This window comes from Natrix helvetica (genome assembly GCF_964273705.1).
Source record: "Natrix helvetica genome assembly, chromosome: 5".
Lineage (NCBI taxonomy): Eukaryota > Metazoa > Chordata > Lepidosauria > Squamata > Natricidae > Natrix > Natrix helvetica.
In genome coordinates this window covers 4,449,565-4,475,613 of record NC_138551.1, presented here as the reverse complement: position 1 = coordinate 4,475,613, position 26,049 = coordinate 4,449,565, and the positions used below count along the sequence as shown (strand labels likewise).

Sequence of the window (26,049 nt, the reverse complement as noted above, 5' to 3'; positions counted from 1 at the left end):
GGTGAACTGAGAGCTTCAAGGAAGAGGAAGTGGACAGCTCGCCATGGTCAACTTGCCCCAGCCAACTTGCTACAGGACAATTCAACTTACCATAGTCAACTTGCTATGGCCAACTGATCATGGCCAACTCACCACAACCAACTTGCCATGGCCAACTCACTGCAGGACAATTCAACTGACCATGGTCAACTCACCATGATCAATTTACCATGGTCAACTCACCACAGGCAACTCACCATGGTTAACTCGGCAAGGTCAACTCGCCACAGGCAACTCACTGCAGGACAATTCAACTTACCTAGGCCAGCTCACCATGGTCAATTTGCCATGGTCATCTTGCCACGGCCAACTGACCATGGCCAACTCACTGCAGGACAATTCAACTGACCATGGTCAACTCTCCATGATCAATTTACCATGGTCAACTCACCACAGGCAACTCACCATGGTTAACTCGGCAAGGTCAACTCGCCACAGGCAACTCACTGCAGGACAATTCAACTTACCTAGGCCAGCTCACCATGGTCAATTTGCCATGGTCATCTTGCCACGGCCAACTGACCATGGCCAACTCACTGCAGGACAATTCAACTCACCATGGTCAACTCACAACAGCCAACTCACCACAGTTAACTTGCCAAGATCAACTTACCACGGGCCACACACTGTGGGACAATTCAACTTACCCAGGTCAGTTTGCACACAGTCAACTCACCACGGCCAACTCGCCATGGCCAACTTACCATGGTCAACTCATGATCGCCAACTCACCATAGCCAACTCAATGCAGGACAATTCAATTTACCTAGGTCAGCTCACCATGGTCAACTTGCCACGGCCAACTGACCATGGCCAACTCACTGCAGGACAATTCAACTCACCATGGTCAACTCTTTGTGGGACAATTCAGCTTACCTAGGCCAATTCACCATTATCAACTTGCCATGGCCAACTCACCATGGGCAACTCACTGCGGAAAAATTCAACTTACCTAGGTCAGCTTGCCACAATCAACTCATCACGGCCAACTCGCCATGGGCAACTCATCATGGGCAACTCGCCATGGGCAACTCATCATGGGCAACTCACCATGGGCAACTCATCATGGCCAACTCACCATGGGCAACTCATTGTGGGACAATTCAACTTACCTAGGCCAATTCACCATTATCAACTTGCCATGGCCAACTCACCATGGGCAACTCATCATGGCCAACTCACCACGGGCAACTCACTGTGGAAAAATTCAACTTACCTAGGTCAGCTTGCCACAATCAACTCATCACGGCCAACTCGCCATGGGCAACTCATCACGGCCAACTCGCCATGGGCAACTCATCACGGCCAACTCGCTGCGGGACAATTTTAAAAAAGGGGGGGAAAAAACCTACAGTGCTGCACGGGTCATACCTTTCGGAGTTCCTTGAGGTCGGAGGTTCATCCTGCAATCGGAGCTGCTCACAATGACAGCCTGGGATTCGGAAAGTTGTCGCCTCCTGTCCACATTTGGGGGTCCCCGGGTTGATTCAGAGTTGTTTCTGGGCCTGGCCGAACCTCTCTTGTCTGCATGGGGAAGAAGCGAAGCACAGCATTTTTCAGTCTCGAGCTGCAGAGCAGGAAAATCTCTTCCTGAACATGGAAATAAGTCTTCTCCACCCATTGCTGAAGGTTCTCCTTCTTCAACGTTATGCCAAGGTGAGAACGTCTGAAAAACTGTTGCATGTTAACAGAGTAAATGCCCAGGTATTTTGGTACATTTCTATCCAGGGGGGGGGGGGGGGATTCAAAAATGTTAGCAATTGGTTCACTGCCTGGTTGCTGGCTGGGTGTGGCCATGGTGGGCGTGGCCTATTCGGCCTCCTGCACCACTGCGGTGGGGGGGGGATTTTCACCCTCCTCAGGCTCCCAAGGCTTTTTTGGAGCCACCGGGAGGGTGAAAATGGCTCCCTGGGCTCCAGAAGCACTCTGGAGACAGGAAATGAGCCTGTTCGGACTTCCGTTAGGCCCATTTTTTGCCCTCCCCAGGCTCCGGAGGCTTTCCCCAAGCCACCAGGAGAGTGAAAATGGCTTTCCCCAGGCTCCGGAGGCACTCTGGAGGTGGGAAACAGGCCCATTTTCAGACTTCCAGGAGGCCCATTTTCCACCTCCGCACAGGCCCTGCACTTACCTGGCATGATGAATGGGGCCGCGTGGAGACTCCTGGGAGGGGAGGGGTGGGCGGGGCCAGCCGGTCCTTGCAACAACCGTTTTGCCGAACCCGATGCAAAATTAACATCCGGTTCTCCCGAACCGGTGCGAACCAGCTGAATCCCACCCGTTTCTATCCTTTTAAAAACTGCAGATCCTCACGCAAAGAATCTCAATCTTTCCATTTCCCACCAAACAGTTTGAACCGAAGAAGCTTCTAGAATGAGAAGCGAAACGTTTTCAAGGGAAAAAAACGAGAAAGTCCACTTGCTTTTTTGGGGGGGTGGGGGGGTGGGAGGAAGCACCTTTGGGACAACCAGGACCTGGAGGATTGAGAATCTCCTTAAGATACATGCAGATAATCAAGAAAAACCCAATTTGGTTTGGAATTGCTCCAATAATGATCATATTCTATATGTCAGGGGTGTCCAAACTTGGGAACTTTAAGACTTGTGGACTTCAACTCCCAGAATTCCCCAGCCAGCATGGCTGGCTGGGGAATTCTGGAAGTTGAAGTCCACAAGTCTTAAAGTTCTCAAGTTTGGACACCCCTGCTATACATCACATCTTCTTATAGGTCCTCCACTCTTTATTGACAAGGGGCGAAAGGGAGGCTTTGTAGCCCACTGTTCAAAATATTTTAAAGGGGAAATGTCCAAGAGTAGACTCAGTACTAGACATGAACCTATACCAGAGATGGCTAACCTTTTTTGGATAGCGTGCCAAAAGCGGAGGGAGTGCAGGGGGTAATGCGGGGGCATGCCCACACCCATAATGCTATGCGCCAAATCCAGCACACATGCGTATGCGACCAGCACTTTCCCCCCCAGCTTTTGGCATGCTTTTTTCGCCCTCCCCAGGCTCCAGAGGCTTTCTAGGAGGCTGGGGGAGGCGAAAACAGCCTCTCCCACCCTCCTGGAGGCTTCAGGAGTTTCCCTGAAGCCTCCGGAGGGGGGAAAACGGCCCTACGGGTAGCCCAGAAGTTCAGGAATGGGTGACTTCCGGTTTGCTCGTAGGGCCGTTTTTTGCCCTCCGGAGCCTTCAAGAGGCTTTCCTGAAAAGGCTTTTAAGGTGAAAAATGGCCTTAAAAGGCGGCCGAAGTCAGCTGGCCAGCACGCGTATGCTGCTGGAGCTGACAAGGCAACACCTCACGTGTCCTAAAAAATGGCTCCACATGCCACCTGTGGCATGCGTGTCATAGGTTCGCCATCACAGACCTATAGCATTCCCTATTGAGCTTGTGGGATCTATGGGGTGCTCTCTTAAGATTTCTTGTCTTTATCCATCTAAGCACTTAAATCAGGGATGGGATCCAAATAATTTAATAACCGGTCCTCTGCCCTAATGACCGGCTGGGTGGGCATAGTCATTGTGGGCATGGCCAGGGAGTGTGACGGGCAGTACTCGACCCCTGCACCCCCCTGGTAGCAGAAATGGGCCTGGGGTGTGTGTGCCTAGTAGGCCTCCCTGCAGTCTCCGGTGAGCAAAAAACGGGCCATGCAGGGGACGCCCCACACCCTCCCGTGCCCCATTTACCTGGGAGCCAAAACGGGGAGCAGGGGGAATCCTGGAAAGGGAGTGGCAGGAAGGGGCATGGCCAGCAAGCAATTTAACAACCAGTTCACCCGAACCAGTCCGAATCGGCTAAATCCCACCACTGACTTAAAAGGTTTCATTCATTTTTACCACGACACAATCAGAATGGGGCAATTCGCTGCGGCCAACTTGACATAACCAATTCGCCATAGGATGATTCACTGCGGGACAATTCAACAATTCGATTTAGTCACTTAAAACAATCAAAAAGTTATTTTGACTTTTGTCATTCACATTTCATTATATCCCTCCTTTAGCATCCTTTCTTTAATGATTCCGTTCCACTGTTTCTTGTATATCAATTTGACTCTTATCCCGCAGCAAGTTGTTCCATGGCAAATTGGCCTCAATAAATTTGACCCAAACACAATTTCATGTTCCAACAATAGTTTGGGAAGATAGGAGTTTGAATCCACATCATGATGGAATTTTTTAAAAAGAAATGCTTTAAATCGCTCGGAAATCACTTCTATGTGAGTTGGGTAGCTATATAAATTTGCTTAATATATACAGTAAATGAATAAATCATCTCAATATTGTCCCTACTCATAAGGAGTCCTTAATCCTACAGGGAAGACATAATGTCTGCACCACCTCTGGTGACCATCAGAGGGCAGCAAAGTGGTTAGGCTTTTAGGCATCTCTTTGCTGCCATCTAGCAGAAATCTCGATTATTGCAGCCCAAATTTGATTGTCCTGATATAGGCGGTCTTTGGCTAAAAACAGTAGCTTTTAACCGATACTCACACTTACGACCGTTGCAGCATCCCTACGGCCATGTCATCCAAATTTGGGTGCTTGGCCACACATTTACAATTGGTTGAAGTGTCCTGGAGTCATGTGATCCCCAATTGCAACCTTCTCAGCTGGCTTCAGCTGGTGTAAGCAAAGTCAGCGGGGGAAGCCAGATTCACTGAACGATTGTGTGATTGTGTGACTCCCTAAAGAAGCGCAGGGATTCACTTAACAACCGTTGCAAAAGAGGTTGCAAACTGGGGTATAGACTTAGACTTAGAATAACTTTACTGTCACTTTGCATGTACACTGATCAGCATACATTCAAATGAAGTTTTCGTTGCATACAGCTCTCAAAGAGTCTCCACCTCTTGTGGTCGTGAATCGAGAACTATCTGCTGGTAAGCTTTAAACCAGGGGTGTCAAACTCAAAGCCCGGGGGATGCTTAGATCTCGCCCGTGGGGCTGCCCTGAAAACAGCAAAGGACCGGCCCACGGGGCCTCTGCCAGCAAAAACAGAGCTCGGGTGGGCTGCGTGTGCCCCCTGGGCCCTGTTTTGCCCATGACAGCCTCAGTGGCCGAAAATGGGCCCCAGGGGGCACGCACGGCCAACCCGAGCTCTGTTTTTACTGGCAGAGGGTTGCAGGAGGCAGTCACGGCCAAAAATGGAGCTCAGGAGCCCATTTTCAGTAGCAGAGCGCTGGGGCTACCACAGGAGCGCCCCGACCCAAGTGACATCAATCAAGCCGTGCCAGCGATGGGTTCCGGATCCCGTTGCAATCGGTATGGTTGCAACAGGCCCCGGGTGTCCTCCACATGAAAGTGCGCAATGAGCGCATGTGTCTTACCATCCAGTGACGCCTCCGCGAGCCTCCGTAATGCTCCAGCTGCTCGGCAGAGCGGCACGCAGGCACTGTACATGCCGTGCGTGTGCACGGAAGCACCGAAGAGCTTAAAGACATGTAAGGAGCGCGGGTGGGGGGGCCCTCCGGAGCACCATACCAGAACGGTACCCGGTGCTCCAGGCAGGCTCCGGTACACCCGTACCAGAGCGTACCGCCAGCAACCCACCACTGGGCCACGCCCACACTGGCCACACACACACACACCAGCCCCCAAGGTCAAACACAACCCTGATGCGGCCCTCAATGAAATCGACTTTGACACCCCTGACTTAAACCATTCAACCACGCTGTGTCAGCAGTGCCACAGAGGCAGCTATGCTGGGCATGTTTCACACAACTGCATCTCTCCGGGAGGCTCCCGAATCTTGATACCTAATTACACCCAAGATGCGTTCAGGAGTGCCCCTGTCACCAACTCTCATTCTTCTGGACAGCCTTGGCACACCCTGGATTTCCACACCTTTACGAGCTAAATAACACGCCGGGTGAAACCCAAAGACCTGCAAGGGAGGCCCGACAATCAGAAACCCACTGAATTCACAAGCAATTAAAATTGATTATTGAGGTAGAAAGAAAGCAGGGACAAGATGCAAATGAAGCCATAACTTAAAAACATTAGAAAGACGTTGAGATTCTAGAAAGGGTGCAGAGAAAAGGCTAAAACATAGGAAGAACGGTTGCAGGAACTGGGGATGTCTCGTTTAATAGAAAGAAGGACTAGGGGAGACATGATAGCAGTCTTCCAATATCTCAGGGGTTGCCCCAAAGAAGAGGGAGTCAAACTATTCTCCAAGGCTCCTGAGGGTAGAACAAGAAGCAATGGGTGGAAACTAATCAAGGAGAGAAGCAACTTAGAAGTGAGGAGAAATTTCGTGAGAGTTAGAACAATGAATCAGTGGAACAGAAATTGCCTCCAGAAATTGTGAATGCCCCAACACTGGAAGTCTTTGAGAAGATGTTGGATAGCCATCTGTCTGAAACGGTATAGGGTTTCCTGCCTAGGCAGGGGGTTCGACTAGAAGACCTCCAAGGTCCCTTCCAACTCTGCTATTGTATTGTATGTCTAGTTTAATGAAAAGAAGGACCAGGGGAGACATGATAGCAGTCTTCCAATATCTCAGGGGTTGCCACAAAGAAGAGGGAGTCAAACTATTCTCCAAGGCACCTGAGGGTAGAACAAGAAGCAATGGGTGGAAACTAATCAAGGAGAGAAGCAACCTAGAACTGAGGAAAAATTTCCTGACAGTGAGAACAATGAATCAGTGGAACAGAAATTGCCTCCAGAAGTTGTGAATGCTCCAAGATATTAAGAAGAGATTGGACAACCATTTGTCTGAAATGACATAGGGCAGTGATGGCGAACCTTTTTCGGCTCGCGTACCATAAGCGGGGAGAGCGCAGGGTGGGGGTCGTGCATGGGCGTGCCGCACCCATAATGTAATGTGCGACACCCACCCAGTGTGCCTGCGTGCATGAGAGGTGCGACCCCCCCTATTTTGTGCATGCTTTTTTCGCCCTCCCCAGGCCCTATAGGCTCCAGAGGCTTTATAGGAGCCTGGGGAGGGCAAAAAAAAGCCTCCCCCGCCCTCCCAGAGGCCCTCCGGAGGCTTCAGGGACCTTCAGGAGGCCTTCCTGAAGCCTCCGGAGGACTAAAAATGACCCTACGAGCAAACCGGAAGTCCGTTCCCGAACTTCCGGTTTGCCCATAGGGCTGGGTTTTTTGCGCTCCGGAGGCTTCAGGGAAGCTCCTGAAGCCTCTGGCGGGTTTCCAAGGGGGGCGGGGGAGGCTCTTTTCGCCCTTCCCAGGCTTCTACAAAGCCTCAGGAGCCTGGGGAGGGCGAAAAATGGCTTTAAAAAAGCTGAAGTCAGCTGGCCAGCGTGCGCATACACGCTGGCCAGCTGACAGGGCAACGCCTTGCGTGCCCTGACAAATAGCTCTGAGCACCTCCTGTGGCATGTGTGCCATAGGTTCACCATCCCAGGGATAAAGTTTCCTGCCTAAGCAGGGGGTTGGACTAGAAGACCTCCAAGGTCCCTTCCAACCCTCTACTCTGTTCTAAGGGCACTTGGTAACAATGCAACTAATCCTACCGTGTTTCCCCAAAATTAAGGCAGGATCTTATTTTCTTTTGACCCCCAAAATAAGCGCTTGGCCTTATTTTCGGGGAGATCTTATTAGTGTTGAGGTGCAGGAGGCGGCAAGCGTGGTCAACTCATGGCTGCTGCTGTGTTGCAATATTTTCGGAGAGGGCTTATTTTAGCGCACTCAAAAGCCCGATGGGACTTATTATCGGGGGGTGTCTTATTTTCGGGGAAACAGGGTAGGATCGTATCACAGTTCCAACAGAGGAATATGAGGGGCTGAAGACTGATTTGACAAAACCTACAACTATCAATGATAGGAAGAATCTCTACAATTAAAATGAACATCTTACCCAGAATTTTATACCTGTTCCAGACAATTCCAATCAGATTGGGCAAGGACTTTTTTGAAGATCTAAACAAAATAGTTTTGAAGTTTATCTGGCAAGGGAAAAAAGCAAGAATAAAACTCAAATTGCTACAAGATGCTAGAACAAGAGGAGGATTAGGTTTACCTGACTGGGAGTTATATTATCAAGCAACAAACCTGATGTGGATTAAGGAGTGGATAACACTAAAAAAACTCTAGATTATTGAATGTAGAGGGTCATGATTTACTGTTGGGATGGCATGCTTTTTTATGGTATAAGGGAACTAAAGCACATGGTTATTTTAGAAGACATTATATAAGGCTTTGCTATTAAATTGGGAAAAGGTTAAAAGATTACATTACTTAAAAACTCCAGTCTGGATATCAACCATTGAAGCATTTTCATATCCAATAATATATAAAAAGGAACAAACAGTTAGATATGTTGAAATATTGAATTCAGAGGGTGAACACAAATCTATCCAAGAGTTGAAACAAGGAATAGAAATGAATTGGTATTCATATGTGCAGATACACTCCAGATATAATGAAGATAGAAAATCAAAAGGTCTTTATAACAAAATGACTGAACTAGACAAAATCTTAGCAGGTACTGATGAAAAAGTAATTAAAAAACTATATGGATATTTATTAGAGATCAAACTACAAGAGGAACAAGTTAAAGAAACTATGATAGCTTGGGGGAAAAATTTTGGACATGGGATTGAGTTAGAGAAATGGCAGAAATTGTGGTCTCAAAATTATAAAATGACAATGTCAACTGCAAATAAAGAAAATGTATATAAGAAATTTTACAGGTGGCATCTACCCCCAACGAGAATTGCAAGAATGTCCAAGAATAAATCGGAAAAGTGTTGGAAATGTCATCAGACACTGGGCTCATATTACCACATGTGGTGGACTTGCACTGAAGCCAAAAGATACTGGGCTAAAATTCACATGTCGTTGGAGAAAATGATACACAAACACATAGACCTTAAACCAGAGTTTTTTTTTATTGGGAATCATACCAGAAACTTACAATAAAGACTTGAAATATCTGATTGTAAACGTTTTAACAGCAGCTAGAATCGTATTTGCAAAAAACTGGAAAAATGAAACAATACCAAAACAGGAGGAAGTTATTCGAAAGATAATAGGTGTGCTGAAATGAGTAAATTGACATTTGAAATTAGAGAACAAGAAGTTGAGCAATTCTATAAGATATGGAATTTGTTTTAACAGTGGCTGGACAAAAAAAACTGGAAATGAAAAATGTTTTATTTATGTTTTAATTGAAGGAGATAAGTGATAATACAATCATGCTGTTAAATAGATTAATAATGATACAACCATGACTTATATATGAATTGAACAATTTAGAATATTTTGTTTTAAAATGAAGGGTAAGGATAATAATGAATCTATGTATATTTGGTAGATGTTTGGTGATATTATGCATAACTCCTTAAGTAGTGATGTATATTATAAAGATGTCTTGTTGATAAATAGTTTAATAAGGAAGCAATGAAAGATTGGTATATGTATGAAGTGAGTCTTTAGAATACTCTGTTTAAAAATGAAGGAATAACATTTTTGCTTGAATGTATGATGTACAAGGACAACAATGAACTTAAGCATACTTGATGGATGACTGGCGAGATTATGCATAATCAAAAGTAGTGATGTATAAACATAAACAGTTGGAAAATTCTTTTACACCGTAAAAAATAATCAGAACGAGATAAGCACTGACATAAAGATATATTGTTATTAAATAGACAACCAAGGATGCAAGGGAATTAGGTTCGCTGAAAAGAAAGAAATATTAACCGTAATTGAATATATGATGTACAATGAAAGTAAGGTACTTAGACGGAAATTTTGTGATTGTATACGTAATTGAAAATATGGATGCACAAACGCTTGTAACCAAACAACATGCTGTATGTAATGGATGAGAGTTTTTTATGTTGTCTTTTATATATATTTTTAAAAAGTATATATATATATATATAAAAAACTGAAGTTAGCTGGCCAGCGCGCGCATGCACGCTGGCCAGCTGAGAGGGCAACGCTTGCGTGCCCTGACAAATGGCTCTGTGTGCCACCTGTGGCATGCGTTCCATAGGTACGCCATCCCAGGCATAGGGTTTCCTGCCTAAGCAGGGGGTTGGACTAGAAGACCTCCAAGGTCCCTTCCAACCCGCTTACTCTCTTATAAGGGCACTTGGTAGCAATGCAACTAATCCTACTGTGTTTCCCCGAAAATAAGGCAGGGTCTTATTTTCTTTTGACCCCCGAAATAAGCGCTTGGCCTTATTTTCGGGGAGATCTTATTAGTGTTGAGGTGCAGGAGGCGGCGAGCGTGGTCAACTCATGGCTGCTGCTGTGTTGCAATATTTTCGGAGAGGGCTCATTTTAGCGCATGCACTCAAAAGCCCGATGGGACTTATTATCCGGGGGAGGAGGGTGTCTAATTTTGGGGGAAACAGGGTAGGATCGTATCACAGTTCCAACAGAGGAATATGAGGGGTGGGAGCAGGGGCAGTATTCACTTACCTTCCCTATCGGTTCGCAAATGTGAATGCACTCAGCGCTTTGGCTAAAAAAAAAAGGGGGCATAAATGGGATGCCATAGAGCCGGGGCAGGTGGGCAGGGCCAGCTGCAATTGCCGCCTCTGCGTGAGAGCTTAGGAAACTTTCCCCCCCCTCCTTTACTCCATCAAGAAACCCACCGTTTTTAAACAGCCAGTTCTCAACAGCTGTTGAAATGGGTTCTTTTTCTCCGCCCCCTCCCCTTCCTGATTCTACCTGGGAGGGGTCTCCCACGAAGCTTTTCACTGCCAGACTAAGTGATCAGACGCTGTGGGTAGCTGTAATTACGAGCTCAAGACCACAAGTCCCCAAACTGTGCGATGTAAGCAAAAGGAACCAGGAGTGCCACTTAGGTGGACTTTGCTGTCTTCAAAAGAGCGTCTGTTGCCTTTGAAATGCAGATGGAAGTGCTGAATCTAGTCCTGATGGGTTTGTTCTCCTATGTTGTGCCATGCGTCTGTGAAGTGGCTGTTTTGTTTCCCCAATGCACAGATCTGCCCAGGGCTCACTGCATTGTACTGCATAACCCACATTACTCACATGCACTAGAATGCAGTGAGACATGTGCAGATCTGTTCATTGGCCATCCATCTATCTCCAGTCTACAACTCAGTCCTTTCGACAGTTCCCACAAGGCTCCACACACCCATTTGCACCACTGGAGTGATTCTGAGCACACAGACAAACCTCCAAGCGGCCTCAAGGACCCACTAAAAGGATGCAACTGACCAGCTTTGTCTGCAAGGAGAATAAATCCTTTCCTTCCCCACCATCCAGTCAGAACTGAGGAAGCTTCTCGGATGACAAGCGAAACATTTTCAAAGAGAAAACAAGGAAGTCCAGTTGCTTCCTAAAAAAAAGAAAAGCACCTTTGGGACAACCATGGACCTGGATGACTGAGAATCTCTACAGACCTTTAGCGATGCAATTTGGGATGAAGACCCTTGGAATGGTGTGAGAGTAAGAATAGATTTCCAGAGGAAACAAAATTGCACACTACAGGAACCATTTGCACCACTCGGGTGACCCCGAGGACACAGACAAAACCTCCCAAGTGGCCTCAACAACCCTCTAAAACAGGGGTGTCCAAACTTGGGAACTTTAAGACTTGTGGACTTCAACTCCCAGCTGGGGAATTCTGGGAGTTGAAGTCCACAAGTCTTAAAGTTCCCAAGTTTGGACACCCCTGCTCTAAAAGGATGCAAATGACCAGCTGTCCGCAAGGAGTATCAATCCTTCCCTTCCCCACCATACAATCAGAGCTGAGGAAGCTTCTAGGAGGAGAAGCGAAACGTCTTCAAAGAAAAACAAAGAAGGCCCAGTTGCCTCTTGAAAATGCACCTGTGCTTCAACCGTTCATTTTCAACCTTTAACCTGACACGCAGCTCCATCCCTACTCCAACCGCCGGAGTCAAAGTCTGGGATGGAAAGGAAGTTGGTTTTGTCATCCTTCACAACCTCGGGATCAAAACGTTGGCTGTTTTGATGGGTCAATGAACTTTCGGTGTGTTTACGTTTTGGTTATTTACGTCTTCAAACCCCGCGGGAAAGAGCAACCACACAAGGGCACTAATAGTGGTATCTGATTTCTCAGGTAACTAACAGCCACCTATCACAACACTGTATTTCCACGGGTGTTGAGTCACAGCCTTGAAGAAACAGAATATACAGAGTTGGAAGGGACCTTGGAGGTCTTCTAGTCCAACCCCCTGCTTAGCCAGGAAACTCTGCACCACTTCAGGCAAATGGCTATCCAACATCTTCTTAAAAACCTCCAGTTGGAGCATTCACAACTTCTGGTGGCAAGTAGTTCCACTGGTTCATTGTTCTCACAGTCAGGAGATTTCTCCTAAGTTGCTTCTCTCCTTGATTAGTTTCCACCCATTGCTTCTTGGATTGTTCCTTTCGATTCTGAATTGCTCCTGCTTGATTTTAATTTTAATTTAAAAGGGCAATTCCCCTCCTTTTAGTGGTAAATGTCCCATCAAAATGCCCCCAACCACTTCTTACCAAGGCCAGTCCGTAAGTGCAGGTCTTCGACTTACGGACTGCAGTTGAGCCCAACATTTCTATCGCTAAGTAAAATGGTTATGTGAATTTTGCCCCATTTTACGACCTCTCTTGCCACCCTTAAGTAAATCACTGTCATTGTTGAGTTAGTAGCACGGTTGTTGAGTGAATCCGGCTCCCCGCTTGACTTTGCTTGTCAGAAGGTCGCAAAAGGGGATCATGTGTCCAGGTCCTCAATGGAAGGCAGGTTGGTAGCCCTTGATTTTTTCTGCAGTTCTAATTATCCTCTGAAGTCTCTGTCTGTCTTGTTGGGTTGCAGAGCCAAACCAGACAGTTATACAGGTACATGTCTGTCTGTATGCATGTATGTCTGTTTGTCTGTCTATGTCTCATCTATCTCTCCTCCCATCCATCCATCCATTTATCTCTGTCTATCTATCTCTTTCACATCTACCTATCATCTACTATCTATCTATCTATCTATCAATCATCTATCTCTCCTCCCATCGATCCATCTATCTGTCTACCTATCTTTCACATCTACCTATCATCTACTATCTATCTATCTCTCATCTATCTCTCCTCCCATCCATCCATCCATCCATCCATCCATCCATCCATCTGTCTATCTTTCACATCTACCTATCATCTACTATCTATCTATCTCTCATCTATCTCTCCTCCCATCCATCCATCCATCTATCTGTCTATCTTTCACATCTACCTATCATCTACTATCTATCTATATCTATCTATCTATCTATCTATCTATCTATCTATCTATCTATCTATCTATCTAGCAATCATCTATCTCTCCTCCCATCCATCCATCCATCTATCCATCATCTATCTAGCTGTCTGTCTGTCTGTCTCTCTATCACATCTACCTATCATCTACTATCTATATCTCCTCCCATCCATCCATCCATCCATCCATCCATCCATCCATCTATCTATGTTTCACATCTACCTATCATCTATCTATCTATCTATCTATCTATCTATCTATCTATCTATCTATCTATCTATCTATCTATCTATCTATCTATCTATCTATCTAGCAATCATCTCTCTCCTCCCATCCATCCATCCATCCATCCATCTATCCATCATCTATCTGTCTGTCTGTCTGTCTCTCTATCACATCAACCTATCATCTACTATATATCTAGCAATCACCTATCTCTCCTCCCATCCATCTATCCATCCATCTATCTATCTATCCATCATCTATCTATCTGTCTGTCTATCTATCACATCTACCTATCATCTACTATCTATCTATCTATCTATCTATCTATCTATCTATCTATCTATCTATCATCTCTCCTCCCATCCATCCCTCCCTCCCTCTCTCTCTCACACTTTGTCATGTTTATGCTCCAACACTGGACGGTTTTAAAAAGAAATTGGACAACCATTTGTCTGAAGTGGAGTAGGGTTTCCTGCCTAAGCAGGGGGTTGGACTAGAAGACCTCCAATGTCCCTTCCAACTCTGTTAATCTGGTTTTCTTCTGGAGGTGGTGACACTTTCAAGAGCTGCATGCAACGAAATTGCATTTTTAATGTATGCCAATCAGCGTACATTCAAAGTGACAATGAAGTTTATTCGATTCTAGTTATTTGATTCTAGTCAACATATTCCCCCAGGGAATTCTGGGAGTTGAAGTCCACATGTTTTAAAAGGCCACCATAGCCCGGAGAACAAACGATTTCCTTTGGTGTATGAGGCAACTTATTCTCAGAAGTGGCAAAAGAAATGAAAACGGCATGGACGCAGTTATTAGTTCTCCTTTGAAATGAAAAGGCATGATTGCATTTGAGGGATCTCTCAAGCGGATGATTTCATTCGTGTCCCTGGTGTCTTCGATCTCTTCATCGGTCCCTCTGCCTCTTTAGATGCAGAAAAGGGACTCCCTCCGCTGTGTTGTGTTGTTATGTAAAGCACAATAAACGTGGACAAGAGGAAGCAACAGAGAATTGCTCGAGGAGATAAGGAAGAAGATTAGAGCCAAGTGTGGCAAAGGCCAAAGCTACGAAATCAGCTGCAAACAGCTCCCTGTTGCTGGGATTGCAGCTGCTAATATTATCAAGAAGAAGCTTAAGAAACTTGGGACAGTAGCCAACTGCTCTGGAAAAATCAGAACAACAGAGTTGGAAGGGATCTTGTAGGTCATCTAGTCCAACCCCCTGCTCAAGCAGGAGACCCCACGCCATTTCTGACTGATGGCAGTCCAGTCTCTTCTTCTAACCTTCCAGTCATGTAGCTCCCACAGCTTCTAGGAGTTCCACTGATTAGAATAGAGTTGGGAGGGACTTTGGAGGTCATCTAGTCCAACCACCCGCCTAAGCAGGAGACCCCACACCATTTCTAAAAGCTGGCAGTCTAGTCTCTTTTTCAAAGCTTCCAGAAATCATCTCCGGATTGAACAGAAGCATACAGGTAGTCCTCAACGTACGACCACAACTGAGACCCAAATTTAGGTTCCTAAGTGAGAAATTTGTGAAATGAATTTGGGCCCCTTATATGACCTTTCTTGCCACAGCTGTTAAGTGAATCATTGAAGCTGATAAATTAGTAACCCGGTTGTTAAGTGAATTCAGCTTCCCGTGGATGTTGCTTGTTGCTTGCGTGATTATAGGGATGCTGTAACAGTCGTAAGTGTAGAAAACCGGTCATAAGTCATTGCTTCCGGTGTCATGGTAACTTTGAACGTCACTAAATGAATGGTTGTAAATCGAGGACTACCTATATAGTTCAATGGCAGTGTGTGCAAACTTTGCAAGGAAGACTTCCCAGGTTTATCTCAAATCGATTCTGCCTATTTGAATCAACCCAAGTTCATCGCACGGACTAAACTTTGATTCGTAGCTTGTGCAAGAAAAGTGGGACGCTCCACAGGTTTGTAAATCAGGTTTAAGGCTTCATTTCCCAGCTGGGAAAAGGATATAGGGATTTACCGTATTTTTCAGATTATAAGAGGCGCCTGACTATAAGACGCACCTAAATTTAGAAGAGGAAAACAAAAAAGGGGGGGTTGGCTTCCATGCACCCCATTTTTGGCCCTTTTGGGGGGGCTTTTTTCTGCCCTTTTCTAGCCTTTTTTCTACCCATTTTCAAGGCTTTTTTCATCCCTTTTGGAGGCTTTTTTGGTCCATTTGGGGGGCTTTTTGGCTCATTTTTGAGGTTTTTTTCAGCCCTTTTTAAAGTTTTTCTTGGCCCATTTTCGAGGCTTTTTTGGCCTGTTGTTGAGGCCTTTTTCAGCCCTTTTTTTATACTTCTCTTGGCCCATTTTTGAGGCTTTTTTGGCCCATTTTCGAGGCTTTTTGGCCCTTTTTTTTTTAAAAAAAATGGGCTGGAAAGCCTCAAAAATGGGCCGAAAAAAGCCTCAAAAATGGGCCGAAAAGGCCTCAAAAACAGGCCAATAAAAGCCTTGAAATGGGCCAAGAAAAGCCTCAAAAAAGGCCAAAAAAAGCCTCAAAAACTGGCCAAGAAAAGCCTCAAAACAGGCTGAAAGAAGCCAAAAAATGGGCCAAAAAAGCCTCAAAAATGGACTGAAAAAAAAGCCCCCCAAAACGGGCCGGAAAAAGCCTAAAAACGGGCCGATAAAAGCCTTGAAATGGGCCAAGAAAAGCCTCAAAACAGGCCGGAAAAAGCCTCAAAAAAGGCCAAAAAAACCCCCCAAAAACGGGCCGATAAAAGCCTCAAAACAGGCCGAAAGAAGGCGAAAAATGGGCCCAAAAAAAGCCTCAAAAACAGACTGAAAAAAAACCCCGAAAACAGGCTGAAAAAAGCTGAAAATAGGCCTAAAAAATGGCCGGCAGGTGGGCAAGGCTTTGGCAATATTCGGTCTATAAGACGCACAGATATTTTCACCCCCTTTTGGGAGACCAAAAAGTGCGTCTTATAGTCCAAAAAATATGGTACTTAAGAAGAGAAAGTTTTCAAGTTCAAATCCCAAAGGGTGCTTGATTACCATTGACGCAGCGGGGAACAGTAGGAAAGGAAAAGAAAAAGAAAAGAAAATGAAACCACAGCAAGCTGTACAAACCACACCGAATAACAAACACAGACATAACATGATCCTTGGGGTGAATCACATCAGGTAAACACATCAAATGTGTCTGTTTTATCTAAACAATGGGAGAGATCTAATGTCCTGGTCTCTTGCAAGAAACAACACAGATCGCTGACCCCAGCTCATTGGAGAGGAAGGTTTTGTGAGTGCTTAAAGCCAGAGGACACACAAGCACACCACGATAAATGCAGATGCAACATTTCTTTCAACTGAATCGTTTTTCCCCAACGCAAACATGTGGTGATAGCTACCAATGGCCTTAAATGTCCTTTAAAGAGGGATGAACTGACAGGAGGAAAATTCAAAAGCCATACAGGTAGTCCTCAACTTACGAACACAATTGAGCCCAAAATTTACGTTGTTAAGTGAGAAATTTGTTAAGTGACTTTTCATGCCAGATTTGTTAAGTGATTCACATGCTGTTGTTCAATGAATAACATGGTTGTTAAGTGAATCTGGCTTCCCCCACTGACTTTGCGTGTCAGAAGGTCACCAAAAAAAGTGATGATGATAATAATAATAATAATAATAATAATAATAATAATAATAATAATAATAATAATAATAACTGACATGATGACATGACTCCTGGCCACTGCAACCGTCATAAGTGTAAGTCAGTGGTCAGGCATTGGAATGTAAATCATGTGACGGCGGGGACACTACAACAATTGTTAAGTGTGAAAAACGCAGCCTTTTCAGTGAGGTCGTAAGTCACTTTTTTCAGTGACGTAACTTTGAACCATCACTAAGTCAAGGACTACCTGTATGACGAAGTATGACTTCACAAAAAGAGTACTTGGAAGTTGGTTGGAACCAACTTCCAACATCCGACAATAATTAAAAACCAAACAATGATAGTATTATTAAATTAATATAATAATATATTACAATATAAGATAACATGATATTATAATATAATATAATAATAATAAAATAAGCTGGAGAAACAGGTTAGCTGCTGCAAGAAGATTGCACAGAACGACAAGGGTAGTAGTCCTCGACTTACAATAGTTCATTTAGTGACCATTTGAAGTTCCAATGGCATTGAAAAGAGGGACTGAAGACCAATTTTCACCCTTACGACCATTGCAGCATTAAATGTGAAGCAGTTTCGACTTTGTTTTTGCAAAGTCGGCCGTTTGGATTATCGGTGGATTTTCGCTTTCATGGCATTAGTTTGCAGTGCTTGTTCTTCAGCAGCCAGTATTAAACTTTCCGTTTCTTTCTTTCTTGGTTCCCATCTTAAACCACGTCCATCTCAAGTTGTTATTACATTTTCCCTCAACGTTTTTCAAGTGCTGTCCAGGCAAAGCTTTGGTTTTCTGTCATCCAGCTGTTTTTCCTTATATTCTGCCTTGGTTTCTTTCGTTTTTATAACGTTCTCCGTTTTCACGGCCTGCAGCAATTTTTCTGTACTTTGATTCACAGAGTCATTCAAACTTCGTTTTTCTTCTCCTACAGACTGATGGATTTACAACAGCCCTCAGCCCGCTATTCTTCTTGGCAGGTACAACCTGATGATGTCACTTCGTGGATGTAAAGCGTGGTACATATTCAAAAGTTTGTGCGTTACCCAGTCCAAGTTTTCCAGTTCAGTCAAAGTCCAGTTGATGATTCCAGCTGAGTAGCGTATCACTGGAACTGCCCATGTATTAATGACTTTAATTATGTTTCCAGCATTCAGCTTTGATATACTTTATTCATTAAACATGAAACAGTCAAATGAACATTTAAAAATACCATTGACTGGTGCTAATGGTTGATACGGGTTGCTGCCAGCATCCTAAGTATCAACCAGTGACGTGCAGTCAGGGGAGGCAGGGGAGGCGGAGCCTCACCACTCTCATCATGAAAATAAAAAAGAATTACTCCAGGAAGCCGTGAAAGTGGCTGGAAGAGGCGCGCGGCTTGGTTTAGCCTCCCTGGACATCTCAGCAGCAGCCCCAAGTGTGCCGATCTCGCCATTTTTTACATCGGGCGAGGCCAGGATCCTTGCAAGGGGAATGGGACGTGTGCAGGAGGCTCCTCAGCTCCAACCTCAATCAGCGCAGCCGCGGTCCCCTTCATCTTGCCTCAGGAAGGAGGGGAATGGGACCACGTGTGCAGGGGAAGGGGATCGTGGCTCTGCTAATCTGAGGCTGTGCGCTGAGGAGCCACCTGCACACGTGGTCCCATTCCCCTTGCAAGGATCCCGGGCTCGCCTGATGCAAAAAATGCCTAGGTACCGTGTTTCCCCAAAAATACAACCTGTCCCGCACTCACTGACCTAGCGTTATCCTGAAAGCGCCAAGTTACAGGAGCCGGGGGTGGGGGGAGCGCTCACGTTGCTTGCCGCCTTCGGTATACCGCTAGGTTGGGGAGTGGCGTTCTGTCCGACCAGAGGGGAGAGTTGCCGGGCAGCTGCTCTCTTGTGAACTGGCTCCCGAAGAGCCGGGCACAGCCTCAGGGGCGAAGCAGCCATGAGGTAACTATGCTCACGAGCAGCCGCCCGGCAAATCCCCACTCCAGCCAGGAAAAGCGCCATTCACTGACCTGAGCAGCCGCCCCGCAAATCCCCTCTCCAGCCGGGAAAAGCACCATTCACCAAGCACTTGCGCAGCTCTCCCAGGCCACCGCCGCCCACCGCCGCTGCCGCCGCCCACCGCCACTGCTGCCGCCCGCCGCCCGCCACCGCCTGCCGCCACCCGCCGCTGCCCCGCTCCGCGCATAACTTCCAAACTCCAAAACTTCCAGCATCGGCCGCTCTAGGAGTGCTCTCTATGGTGGGCCGGCTGCTGGAAGACTCTGTCCGGAAAACTCTCTGTCCGGCAGCCGGCCCACCATAGAGAGCACTCCTAGAGCGGCCGATGCTGGAAGTTTTGGAGTTTGGATGTTATGCACGGAGCGGAGCGGGACAGCGGCGGGCGGCGGCGGGCAGCAGCAGCCAGCGGCGGTGGCCTGGGAGAGCTGCGCAAGGGCTTGGTGAATGGCACTTTTCCCGGCTGGAGAGGGGATTTGCCAGGCGGCTGCTCAGGTCAGTGAATGGTGCTTTTCCCGGCTGGAGAGGGGATTTGCCGGGCGGCTGCTCAGGTCAGTGAATGGCGCTTTTCCTGGCTGGAGAGGGGATTTGCCGGGCGGCTGCTCGTGAGCATAGTTACCTCATGGCTGCTTCGCCCCTGAGGCTGTGCCCGGCTCTTCGGGAGCCAGTTCACAAGAGAGCAGCCACCCGGCAACTCTCCCCTCTGGCCGGACAGAACGCCACTCCCCAACCTAGCGGTATACCGAAGGCGGCAAGCAACGTGAGCGCTCCCCCCACCCCTGGCTCCTGTAACTTGGCGCTTTCAGGATAACGCTAGGTCAGTGAGCGCGGGACAGGTTGTATTTTCGGGGAAACACGGTACCTAGGCATTTTTTGCATCGGGCGAGCCCGGGATCCTTGCAAGGGGAATGGGACTATGTGTGCAAGCGGCTCCTCAGCGCACAGCCTCAGATTAGCAGAGCCCCGATCCCCTTCCCCTGCACACGTGGTCCCATTCCCCTCCTTCCTGAGGCAAGATGAAGGGGACCGCGGCTGCGCTGATGGAGGCTGGAGCTGAAGAAACTTCTCCGTTTGGGCTGCGCCCCTGCGATCGGAGCAACCACGTGGTTTGATGACGTCACCAGCCTCACCAGTCATAAACGTCACCGCACGTCACTGGTATCAACCAAGTATTTTCTTAAAATGTACGATGTTCCAAGTAGCGCAGTTTTTTGCAGTTACGCTGGTGTTATTGCAGGAAGCTGCAATATCTTTTTTTTAATTTAATTGAATAAACATTAAAAACATTGGACATAGAGCGACCTTTCTGGCTTTGTCATTTCCATACATATTTTAACATAACAACAAATACAGTTTCTACTTATCGTACATAGCTAGGTTAATCTTATTAACATATCCCTTATCTTCTTTTATATATTTATCTCTGTATTATCCAATTCCAATTTTACAATCCTCAAAATATTCTGTTCCGATTCCTTTTCCAACCTGTCGGAAGTTGCAATACCTTGATGTATTTTATAAAATTCTTGACAGGGTACCAAGTGCCCCGATGACAATGGGTATTACGATTATTATTAGCTCTATAAGGAGCGGTGCATTTAATAATTAAATATACCTTCACAGGGGATTCAAAGCTACCTGTGATTAACTGGAACCCTTCCCAAATGAGTCACCAGGTTAAGTCCTTCACCGGGGGGGGCGGGGGGGGGGCAACCCCTGCACTGCTTCGCTGAACAACGGTGGCGAGAAAAGCTGCACAATGGGGCACAAAACTCGGTTAAACAGCCGCCTTGCTCAGCAAGCAGAAATTAAGGGGGGCTTGTAAAACGAGGACTTCCTTCTGCAGAGAAGACTCATCATGCGCGCCAGGCTGCCTTCAATGCTTCAGAAGGGGTCGTACCACCCTCCCCACTACCCCCGCTCCAAGCCTCCATACCGGATCGCTCGACGTGGTGAACGCAAGACAGATTTGCGAGGGAGCCAAAGACACCGCTCATTTTTTTGGCAACCATAGGGTGATTTGGCCCCGAAAGAGATTTAGTAGCAGGGGGGCTAAAAGTTTATCCAAACATCCCTCGGCCTCTGGCAGGGCTGCAACCTCTGCATTGGCAAGGAAGGACGGAGGCGCACCAGCGGTTCTGCGGGACTCTCCGTGACCCGGCTCCACCCTGCCGGTGACCCCCAAACCACCCCCTCTCCCTGCCTCCGACCCCGGTGGAGGGTTCCCTTATTCGAAGAGATGCCTCCATCCTTGTTGATCCAGCTGCCACACATCTGCCAACCCCTGCTTGCCGCAAGGACACCGTAAACCATTTCTCCCCCCCTCTTTTTCCCCCTCTCTTGGCGGAAGGAAAGGCCCGCTGGGCTATAAAAAGATCCAGAGATGCTTTAGAACAGACTGCAAGGGGGATGAAATATATGTGTGCTTTTGTTCAAAAGACAATTGGGTGTTGTGGCCCGCCAGTGGTTAGCGCAGCTGGCAGCAGATTCGGACAGTGAGGAGGTTGGGGAGGAAGATGGAGTCTGGGGAAGGCTCGGACGAGGGCTCTGTGTTGGAGGCAGAGAGGGGGCCAGGGCTGCCAATGCCAATTATCAGCTGCCTTCGGAGTCAGACATCAGTGAGGCAGAAGAACAGCTGGAGCCTGTTCCCAGTGTGTGCATGTGCAGTGATGCCAGACGAAGGGAAGAGCTAAAGAACAGGGGTCGACTTGGGAGTAAGGCCACAGGAGGACGTTGAATGGCCCCTCCCAGAGGAAATAAAAGAGGAGCGAAAGGGGAGTGGAGTTTGCAGGAGAACATTAGTTCGCTTCATTGGTTCATGACTCTCCGAGACTCCTTGGCAAGTTTGCAGATCTCGGCCTGGCAGCTCTCCAAGCCAGAGAAGGTCTGTGACTGTAAATCCTCCCTGGAAAGACTTTGCTGGGTGTGAAGGAGCAGAATTCACAGTCAATGAATAAAAGGGGTTTTTGTTGGGACAAGGAGTTTAATAATTTAATTTAATTTAATATTTAATGCTTCTAGACCGCCCCCTCTCCCGAAAGGGACTTTGCTTCGTGGTTTGGGGAAGCCAAGGTCAGAACACCGGGCTTCCTTTGTTTTTCCTTGAAGAGATTTCGCTTCTCATCCAAGAAGCTTTTTCAGTTCTCACGGAATGGTGGAGGATGGAAGGAGGTATATTTCTTGCAGTCCTCTGGTCGTTAGCACTCATTCTGAGGGTCGTGGAGGCCACTTGGAGGTTTCTCTGAGCTTTCGGGGGTCAATTAAATAGTGCAAATAGATGTTCCACAGATAAACCTCCAAGCGGCCTCAACGACTCAGAGAAAGTGCTAACGGCCAAATGACCAAAAGGAACGTAAATCCTTCCATTACTCTGCGGAACGACTTGCTTCCAGAAGTTGTGAGGCTCCAACAGTGGAGTTTTTTTAAGAAGAGAGTGGACAACCGCTTGTCTGACATGGTATAAGATCTCCTGTTTGAGCAGGGGGTTGGACTAGAAGACCTCCCAGGTCCCTTCCTGCTCTGTTGTTCTGTTAAAATGAGGGTAGATCTATTCAGTCCAATTGCAAAGTGGATCCTTCAGAAACTCATGGATATTTACCTCACAGAAACTGACCCCTCACAATGGAACCTCGTAACCGAACGAAAGTGGGCCGTTTTCATATTTACAATTTATTTATATTTATAACAGCGTAAAAGTGCCGTCCCCCTCAAAATAACGTTAACACACACAGCCTTTAATGCCTAAACTTTTACACAGCACATTTACAATGTCATACAAACTGTGTACTCATTACTTTACATTGTAGCCACGGGTCATTTCTTCAGTGTTGTCACGTGAGAAGATATACTTAAATATTTACACAAAGTGAGGCGAGTCTACTCACTTCTGTGATGCATTTTATTTACGGGCTGAATTTAAAATTCTGAAATTTTTTAAACAATGAAAGAGGCGCCGTGAGCCCTTCCTACATCTTTTTCCATGGATAGTTAGAACTGCGGGGAAGAACAACTTGCAACCACCTGTATATTGCGTGGGTCAGAAGGAGGGCTGGAAAAGTATCTACACACCCTTCACATCCTGGACGTAAACCGTTTCAACACCCCCCCCTCGGGACGTCACTATAGGTCAAGGGTGTCAAACTGGATTTCTTCCAGGGCTGGATCAGCATTGGAGTTCTCCTCCGCGGGCGAGCGGGGGGCGAGATGGGATGGATGCCGCCTTCACTTTGCTCCGCGCCCTGCGTTGGCCAGCAGAGAGTTGCAGGAGGCCATCCAGGCCAGGGGTGGCTTTTAATTTTTTTTACTACCGGTTCTGTGGGCGTGGCTTATTTTGTGGGCGTGGCTTGGCAAATTTCATGTTTCCGATTGGGAAATAAAATATGCTGTAAAACTTTAAAAAAAGAAAAAGGCCAAAGAAAGCGGCAACCCGAGCTGAACGCAGGAGAGCTGGAAGATCAGAAGAGTTTGTGGTTTCGTTCGCGGCCTGTGAGCTCCGGAGGGGGGGGGAGGGATAGCAGCCAAGCGAGCAAGCCAGCAATCTGTCGGCTGCCAAGCCCCCTGCTCATGAGTAAACTTGCTCACGAGTAAATGGCAGATTAGAGGCAGCCGGCAGATCCTGGCATGCTCCCTTGGCTGCTCACTGCTCCCCGCCCCCTCCCCGGAGCTCACAGGCAGCAAAAGAAACTGCCGCCTCCTCCCTCCGTGCATCAAGGAGGCGTGGAGGCTCGAATCCCGATCTACGTCGCGGACTACCCGTAGCTCAGTGTTTCTCAATCTTGTCAACTTGAAGATGTCCGGACTTCAACTCCCAGAATTCCCCAGCCAGCGAATGCTGGCTGGGGAATTTCGGGAGTTGAAGTCCAGACATCTTCAAGTTGACAAGATTGAGAAACATTGCCGTAGCTGAATGGAATATTCATTGGCCAAGCGTGATTGGGCACGCATGGAATTTGTTCCCAGCGAAGAAGCTCTCGGTGTACATGCAAAGCAACAGAGTAATCCTCATCATCATGATAATGATACCAATAAAAGGGAGTAGTAGAGAAGATGAGAAGGATAATAGTAATGCAGCCCTACTACCTGGGTAAATACACGTAGACAGTGGAGGGTGCTGGGAGAATCAGGTGCTCAGCAGAGTGAGGGCACAAAGGAAAAAACTACCACCGTGTCTAGTGCAGGGAGGGCGAATCTTTTGGGGACTGAGGACCCAAACTGGCACACACATGGATGTGCCCCGGAGCGCTGGGTTTCTGGCACACGCATGTGCGCTGGCCAGCTGGTCTTCACGCGTGCAGGAGCCCTGGAAACCTGAAAAACAGCATGCCTATTTTGTGCCCGATTTTGGTGGTTTGGGGGGGCTGTTTTCAGGCTGTTTTTCGGGCCATTTTTCGGCCAATCTTTGGGTCGTTTTAAGCCGTCTCCATGGGTACGTGCGCTGTCGCCAGCTGCTCTTCTTGTTTCCGGCGCCCATGCGCACCAGCCAACTGGTCTTTGCGGGTGCTGGAGCACCAGGAAATGGCCTGAAAAATGGCCTGGTTTTTTATACCTGTGTGTGCCAGTTTGGGTCCTCGGTCCCAAACAGATTCGCCCTCCCTGGACTAGACACGGTGTTAGTTTTTTCCTTTGTGCCATCACTCTGCTGAGCACCTGATTCTCCCAGCAGCCTCTCCTGTCTACGTGTATTTACCCAGGTAGTAGGGCTGTATTACTATTATCCTTCTCATCTTCTCTACTACTCCTTTTTATTGGTATCATTATCATCATTATGGTGATTACTCTGTTGCTTTGCATGTACACCGAGAGCTTCTTTGCTGGGAACAAATTCCATGTGTGCCCAATCACGCTTGGCCAATGAATATTCCATTCTACTACGGGTAGTCCTCGACATACGACCACCATGGAGCCCAACATTTCTGTTGCTAAGTGAAAAGTTAAGTGAGTTTGCCCCATTTTACGACCTTCCTTGACAGCGAATCACTGCAGTTGTTAAAATTAGTCAGACGGTCATTAAGCGAATCTTGCTTTCCTCATTGACTTGGCTGGCCAGACCGTCGCAAAAGGGGGATCACGTCGCCCCGGGACAGTGCAACCGTCATAAATATGAATATGTTGCCAAGTGTCTGAATTGAGATCACCCGACCCTGGAGATGCTACAATGGTCGTAAGTGTGAAAACGGTTCCTAAGTCACTTTTTTTTGGTAACTTTGACTGGTCACTAAACGAACGGTTGTAAGTCGAGAACTACCTGTACTCTATTTCCTATCTGGGAAGCACTGGAGACATGAAAGCAAGCTAGACACTCATCCATCTCACACCCAGATTAATCTGTTGTTAATCAATTGACTCCCCAACTAAAAGTCCACAAAATTCTCCAAGGCACCTGAGGGTAGAAAAAGAAGCAATGGGTGGAAACTAATCAAGGAGAGAAGCAACTTAGAACTGAGGAGAAACTTCCTGACAGTGAGAACAATTAATCAGTGGAACAGAAGTTGCCTCCAGAAGTTGTGCATGCTCCAACACTGGAAGTCTTTAAGAAGATGTTGGATAGCCATTTGTCTGAAACGGTATAGGGTTTCCTGCCTAGGCAGGGGGTTGGACTAGAAGACCTCCAAGGTCCCTTCCAACTCTGCTATTGTATTGTATTGTATAAGAAGCAATGGGTGGAAACTAATCAAGGAGAGAAGCAACTTAGAACTGAGGAGAAATTTCCTGACAGTGAGAACAATTAATCAGAGGAACAGAAGTTGCCTCCAGAAGTTGTGAATGCCCCAACACTGGAAGTCTTTAAGAAGATGTTGGATAGCCATTTGTCTGAAACGGTATAGGGTTTCCTGCCTAGGCAGGGGGTTGGACTAGAAGACCTCCAAGGTCCCTTCCAACTCTGCTATTGTATTGTATTGTATTATTGTAAAACATAAAATTGCCCCACCTACGTCAAGGTGAATGTGTAAACTCCAAACTCCTCCA

The 26,049-nt window shown here is 46.9% G+C and overlaps 1 protein-coding gene across 2 annotated transcripts in view; it reads right to left on the bottom strand.

The window, feature by feature from the left end:
• The window catches only part of DIS3L2 (DIS3 like 3'-5' exoribonuclease 2), a 223,157-nt gene that overhangs the window by 187,438 nt on the left and 9,670 nt on the right, over positions 1-26,049 (bottom strand). For both annotated transcript variants that reach the window (XM_081956034.1, XM_081956033.1), the window contains one exon: positions 1,411-1,563. In XM_081956034.1, coding sequence (XP_081812160.1) covers positions 1,411-1,441 — 31 coding nt within the window. In that variant the 5' untranslated portion in view covers positions 1,442-1,563. The remainder of the gene's footprint in view (positions 1-1,410; positions 1,564-26,049) is intronic.